This window comes from Pinus tabuliformis, chromosome 5_2 (genome assembly GCF_031772625.1).
Source record: "Pinus tabuliformis cultivar Carrire ecotype Pingquan chromosome 5_2, CPIR1, whole genome shotgun sequence".
NCBI lineage: Eukaryota > Viridiplantae > Streptophyta > Pinopsida > Pinales > Pinaceae > Pinus > Pinus tabuliformis.
In genome coordinates this window covers 811,580,272-811,587,858 of record NC_142306.1, presented here as the reverse complement: position 1 = coordinate 811,587,858, position 7,587 = coordinate 811,580,272, and the positions used below count along the sequence as shown (strand labels likewise).

Genomic DNA, 7,587 nt, shown 5'->3' with positions numbered 1-7,587 from the left:
GAGTATAAATACATATGTGGTCACGAGAAGAAAAATACAGTGATGCAGTCACGTGTCATATGTACCCGCTCTGCAGCAAAATTATAATGAATGTAAAGCTTTTCAGCCAGCCAACATCAGAATAATTTGGAAACACATCTATGACAGATCTTTCCAACAGATTTACCGTCCAAGGAAACACAAACTCAACGCCTGTACCAGAGTTTTACTGTGGAGCTAGAAAATTACATCAAAAAAGCCAAAGAATATCAAATATATATAGATCCCAAAGGATATCAAATATATTTTGGAAAAGACTACATCATCATATTACAGAATTCTATTGCCAAATTAATGTCTGGTGTTTAGACAGACTCGAATGTTGAATCGTACACTCCACTGAAATCCTGACCAGATCGTGGACCTTGGTGGAAGTTTAAAGTCCAGTGACACATGAAAGTAGGAAGTACTTTTTTAATGCAGAACGAAATATGTAACACAGTGAATGTCACTGTAGAAAATATCTATACATTCATGAATCATAAGGAATGTACGGTTAAACCAGAGCCTAACCACTGTAATATTTGCAATGCTAAACCAGAGCCTAATCACTGTAAGGGGAATTGATAATTGGGTCGGTAAGTATGCCAATTTTGCAATACAGATGAATTTCAAAGATTTGAATTTCAAAGATTTGAATTAGGAAGTATGCGAAACTAAGCTCTTTTCACAGTACACAGTACAGACGAATTGGGGATTTGAATCTCAAACCTCTTCGTAAATAACACTTCATTTTAACCAGCAGTGCTAACTTAAACTGCTCACAAAAACTTCGAACGTAATGGGATTTGGGATTTGATATTAAGCGTTGAATTGAGTGCAGATTTTTCTGATTTCGCCCTGGTTTCCTGTTTTGACACCAATGCTGCTCATCTTGTCCATGGCCGCAGCGAAAGCCTGGAAGAACTGAGTTTTGTTATTGGCGAAGTATTGGACGAGATATTTTGTACGTGGGTCTGAAAAGAGAGCTTGGTCGGTTCCAAGAAGCCCCATTTTTAGCTGCAGATTCTTGTAGTACACGTTGTCGAAAGCAAATGGAGTGTTCACATCAAATGGTGTGATGATGTCTGCATTGCCACCCGTTTTAGGACAGGACATCTTCAGAGCTTTCAGAAGCCTTGGGTCCATGGAAGGGTCTGCCATATTTGTCCTGTGGTAGTTGTATAATCGATCTAGGAATCCATCACAGTGAGAGAAACCGATGGTGTGAGCACCTGCAATGCATAGTTAAATGCTAAGATCAAGATATTGAAGGAAGGATAATGTGTTTAAATTAATATTATTTTGAAGGAAGGATAATGTGTTTAAATTAATATTATTTTCACAATTAAATAATTAATGTATGAGAAAAAATTTCTGTAAAAATCACATTTTATTTCATTTTGTCGATGTTTGGAATCTTTAGGTATCGTTGATCATCAAACTTGTGTTGATGATGAACCACATTTGTTGGGTCGAAATGGTTGGATCAAAAGAAATAAAATGTAATTTTTAAGAAAAAATCTTTTCTATAAATTTGATATTGATCACAGAAACCTTAATTCTATAAATTAATCTATGTTTAGGATGAATTTAGTGATAATTTATATTTATAAGATTAAAATAATGATACATATTTAAAAATATAAAAAATTAATCAAAATTCTTTAACATTTTATTTCTATAAAATGAAAAAACAAAAAAACATTACCCAATGTAATGATTTCTCTACTTAAAAAAAAGTAATTACACTATAATCAATCAATCATGAGACCTGAATGTCCTGTTAACAATTCAAATGTCCTGCAACTTACATGCCAAGCAAACCAATCTTCAAGTTTCAGAGACAAGTAATTATTCCAGTTCAATCCTGACCTGAATTGGGCTAAAGTCAAAATGCTATGATATGATCCAATAATTTCAGTGAGCCTTACAATTGTGCAACCAAGGAGCTCTGGCATTTCATTGATCAGCCATTTGATGGTGCAGTAGCAATTATTAGAAACTAGGCCAAAATAAAAAAGTTATAATAAGTAGTACAGCACTAGGTAAAATGAGGATGTTTGAGACTTGGAAAAGAAGCCTGCTCGATTCATCAGAAGATTTGGAAAAGAGACCTGTTTGAATCATTACAGGCAACTGTTTGACATGTGAATACCTAATCAGCATTTCCTGTATCTTTAAAGTATGGCGAGCTTTCTACCATGTGATAAGTGAACACCAACTAAAATTCTCTCTGAACCTAAGTTTTCTTCGCCCAGATACATTGAATTATGGACCTGTATTGAATTTCATTTCGTCTTTTCATCCATGAATGAAGAAATAAACGATAAGGGTGTTCTGGAAAATTTGCTCACCGGATAAAGCTACCATGTCTGATCTGTTTAAGCCCTTTGAAGCAAAAGTGTTTAATAATAGATCGACATTGAAATAAGCTTCGGGGAGATTGCCTTTAACCCGACTTGCATTAGAAACTCTTCCATCTCTTCTCCCTTTCTTCACTGGATAGTTAGGACCTCCTGTCTATATATGTGTATGCATGTATCAGCAACCAAAAACAGTGATTAGTCCTGTACAGTGTACATGAGTAAAACAAGAGAAAATTACTGAAGAATATAATCTCAAAGCCTGTCTATATGTGTGTGCATGTATCAGCAAAACCAAAAACAATAATTAGTCCTGTACAGTGTATACCACTAGCTGGTCAAGATTGCTTAGAATATAATCTCAAAGCCAAATGAATGAGTGGTATAATCTCAAAGCCAAGTGAATGACTGGCCTCCAAAGTATTGTTTTTCTTAAAGATACCATCATTTAACTTCAACTTCAAGCTGAACTTGAGCAAATCAATCTAGCTATCAGATTTGAAATAGGTTGCAGAGACCAACTTCAAAATTCACTCACCAAAGCAACAAAATCCCTAGCTGCTATGGCTAGAATGTCAGCGCAGGAGACAACACCAGGACACTTGGCCTCCACAGCTGCTTTAGCCTGGTTGATAGCATCAAAGGCATCAACAGCCAAGTTTTTGTTATCATAAGCGTCTCTCTCAGCCTGGTGTTTTGGAGTGGAAGAAATCAGCACTGATGCATCACAGCCCTGTATTAAAGGATTACATCAAGCACATTAATCCTTACTCCAAAAACACAATACAATGAATATCAATGCCAATAAAATTATAAAACTTCACTTGGACGTGTCTGCATATTCTCTTAGAGTGAATCAATCCACCCATAAAGGGATTTGATCGAGCAATAGTCTCATAACACCCATCAAACTTAATACAGTGAATCAATTCATACACCACCATCTTGTATCTTAATTCCTATACATGTATTTCAGAAAAGAGAAAGAGCATGAGCATACATCAACAAAACAGTCATGGAAGAGCAGCCTGATAGTGCCTGGGCCTGACTTAGGTGCCTCTGCAAGCTTCTGCTTAGCCACACCCAACACTAAGGCCTCCACATAGGGACAAGTCTTTGAGTAGAAATTCTCACTGAGCTGAGCATCTGTAATTCTAATACAAATAACCCAAACAATGATCAAATACCTAAGTATTCGCACGCCCATTATACCAGCCCAAACATTCAAGGAAAAGGGCATTTGAGCTCTAATACCGAAAGCCTCCACCCCCTCCCCTTTCAATATTGAGCTTAATTAAATACAGACGAATAGACGACAAAAGCAACAGTACAAAACACGCAGAGACTATTCTGAAGAAGAAGAAGGAAAAAACTATTAACAACATCGTAGCCCGTGACAGAGCTGGGAAAATGAGCCCATCTATAAGACTATATATATAAAAAAATAACAGAGGTCTTAGGCATGAAGATAAAATAGAGGCAAAAAAACATCAAAGCCCTCAACGACTCAACGCCAAATACACCCTATGTCTAATCAATCTGGGACGATGAATCATCTGTGATCTTTGACCGCTAAAAGTGGGAAAACGAGGCTGTAATCGATGAAGGCTTCACTGAAAATGGTGTTCTGGCCGAAAACAGTTGAAGGCCATGTAATTAATGACGTATGAAAGAAAATATAGGCAGGCATTAGGATCCGTGAACGGTAGCGTAAGATAAGGGGCATTTATTTATTCCTGCCTTTTTATCACAAATTTGGCAGGAATTTGGAAGCAGAATCGCTGGTAAAAATCACAGTTTTGGAAGGAATTTGGGAGCAGTACGCTGTTAAAAAGTGTCTCAACTACAAACTACAATCTTGTCTTTCAAAATCAAATTTTGAATGGACCTGAATGACAGAATTGCTGTTTGAACCATAAAAATATTCAAGGTCAACTTTCTTTAATCTACTTGATTGAGTTATGATGGCTCTAGGCAGCTTAATCATTAATCATCATAGATTAGGTTGGATGGCTTTGGGCAATTTAATCATTAGATTGGGTTAGATGGTTTTGGGCAATTTAATCATCATCACTTTGATATAAAGTATTATATAAATTACGAGATTTTAAGTTAAAATCTCTAAATTAATTTATTTTTACTCCAAAAAGATATATGTATATCAATAAAACCCAAATTACTTATTCGACTTGATACTCAACCCAAAAAAATTGCCTGGTTCCTCGAAAATAAAACATCGAAAAACAAACCCATACAAAAGTCAATTATCAAATGGCGTAACCAGTCACCCCAAATTGAACAAATGATAGATTATCTTATATAATATATGCCTACAGGCTTGGAATGATTTGATTATGTCCAGGATTCCTTCGGAATCAAAGTTCTAATAAATAAGAAATCCCAATCTCAGAGCAAATCAGACTTCTGCAATCTGCTCAGAATCTTTTCTGCATCCCTATTTTTGTCTACTTCTTTTAGTTATTTATCTTAAAATTGATCGTACTTCATTGAATATCAAGACTTTGTATTCATTCCACTCCCATTGAAATGCTGTAGAACTTATTACTGTCAGAGGCAAACTTCTGCAATCTGCTCAGAATCTTTTCTGCATCCCTATTTTGTCTACTTCTTCTAGTTATTTATCTTAAAATGGATAGAACTTCATTGAACATCAAGACTTTGTATTCATTCCACTCCCATTGAAATGCTCTAGAACTTATTACTGTCAGAGGAAAAAACATTAAAAAGGTCACACTTAGGAATGGGACTGGCTTGGATTCATTCCAGTCCCGTTGAAATGCTCTAGGACTTAATATTGTCAGAGGCAACAATATTTAAAAAATAGCACAGTTGGGAATGGGGACCGGCTGATTCATGAGCATAAATGGGGTTGCTTTTCAGTGATTCTGGGATGCACTGTTCAAAGGAAACTACATTGTTGGAGAAAGCGCCAGGGTAGTTCTATTGCCCCAAGTGGCGATCTGCATGATGTACACATGAAACTGAGGAGAGTGGTTTAGAGAGCCCACAGGATTTATTTTCCATTGATTTTTGGTTTGAAGAGTTCATCAATCCTTTTTCACATGAAACAAACTCATCGTTGTTTCTGAGGTCAATGGGTGTCCGTAGCCACAGCATGCTACTGACAGGTTGTGCAAACAGAGCACACACGGTAGTTTGATTTTCTGAAGCGGTGAGATCACATGGAAGAACACGGTTGGTTCAGTTTTCTGAAGGGACTAGATCACATGGAAGAGGGGCTTTTTCTCAGATGTGTCTTTATCAAAGCATATCACACGGAGGCAACGGTTTATGTCTTGAAAGCGCTCACAGGACAAGGTATTAAGACAAGATTCTAGACATAATCCAAACAAGTTTCTGGACATCATCCAGTAGATAAGGTTTTATAGGCTATTTTTAGTTCAATGGACTTTAAAAAAAAAATATGTACATTTTTATCAGCAAGAAATTCACAATTTTGTTTTTTTAGCTTTACAATTATGAATAAAGTTTTGATTTTTGTTTATTAACAACATATTTTAAAGTACATAAATAAATTCACTATTTTGAAAAATCTTTAAAACCCTTAAATTGTATAAAAATATATCATTTAAAATTATACTCCTAATAATTTTTTATCAAATTTTAAGTAGAATCAACGGTTAAGAAAACCAAAACTTAAAAGAGTGAAACAAATAAATACACATTCAGAATTTCAAGAAGGACAATTGATGATTAGGGACATTCATTCATTGCTAAGAAAACCAAAAGTTAAAAGAGTGGAACAAATAAGTACACCTTCAAAATTCCAAGAAGGCCAATTGATGATTAGGGACATTCATTCATGCATGGTTGTCCAGTGGATGCATATAGTACTTGTTGTGGGCCAAAATGGACCATAAGAATGGAAGTGTCAAAACGATGCTTTGGTCCAGAGGAGACATGCACAAATCCCAAAATCCAACTTCTAGAGCACATGATCTTGGTTGAGGACCCACATGTATATGATGGTATGTGAATTCCTCATTTTCAAAGTGGTTGGTTGTGACCTCCGTTTCACAGGTAGTTTGTTTCAAAAGTAGTTTGCCCACATCATAGTGAACTCTTCATTTTCAAAGTAGGTAGTTTGTTTCTAAAGTAGTTTGCCCACATCATAGTGAATTCTTCATTTTCAAAGTAGTTGATTGTGAACTATGTTTCAAAAGTAGTTTTATATGGGTTCATCAAACAAATCAAAGATGATAACTTCAAAATGCAGCTCTAAAACATAGTTTTTATGTATTCAAAGTATGAGGAAGAAAGTCTAGACCGCTTTCTTATTTGAACCAAGCATAAAGAATCCTTGGATTATATTTATTTTTTTATATTTAAAGATAAAACTTTATTACCAAATAAAAATATTAAAGAAAAAATAAATAGTATAATATTATGTATAATTATAAATAATAGTTACAGTTGAAAAAATAATTAATGTCAAAACTAATTATTAAAATAAACAAACTTGAATTGAAATCTAAGTCTTTGCATTAACTTGCACAATATTACTTTATAAGTTTTTCATTGTATATGCACTATTTACCCAATGTAAAATGCATTATTATAGGAAAACTTGAATTGAAATCTAAGTCTTTACATTATTTTTCATGATATTTCTTTATAAGTTTTTCTTTGCCTATTTAACATTCCTCAAGTTTAATATATGCTATTTTTGAGTGTTTATAATTTTAAGTAATTTTAATGTTGTATGTTATGTGGTGTATTTTTGAGTGTTTATAATTATGTGTTTTTTTATTGTTATATTTTTTTATATTTTAGAAATAGAGAAAGGGTAGAGATGTAATTTCAAGTATAAATTAAATTTCATTTTAAAAGTAGAGAAGTGATAGAAATGTTATTTGAGACACATTTACAAGTTGATCATATAGTTAGGAGATGCAACATCTATGACTTCATATTTTGAACTTTGTTATATTGTGTTTTTATGATTAGATAATAAGCATACTAGTACTTTTAGTGCAAAGACACATGGACTTCTACTATTATATAAAATGATGTATTTTTATTTTGATGTCACTTATGTATGCATAAGCATGTGTAACTAATGAGTCTAGGAAGAGTCCCACATTGACATTGTTAGGTGAAGAGATCCAAGTCAATTACTAATGCTTTGTTATAATGAATGATGATGCTAAGTGGGATTTTG

The 7,587-nt window shown here is 34.1% G+C and overlaps 1 protein-coding gene across 1 annotated transcript; it reads right to left on the bottom strand.

Annotated features, from left to right (window-relative positions):
* Window positions 1-259: 259 nt before the first annotated feature.
* On the bottom strand, window positions 260-4,306 carry LOC149161784 (peroxidase 19-like). Its single transcript, XM_089435565.1, has 4 exons — window positions 3,385-4,306; window positions 2,923-3,117; window positions 2,376-2,541; window positions 260-1,253 (listed from the first exon to the last, which is right to left on the bottom strand). The coding sequence occupies exons 1-4, from the start codon at window positions 3,622-3,624 to the stop codon at window positions 841-843; spliced, it is 1,014 nt and encodes a 337-aa protein (XP_089291691.1). The 5' UTR covers window positions 3,625-4,306; the 3' UTR covers window positions 260-840.
* Window positions 4,307-7,587: the final 3,281 nt, after the last annotated feature.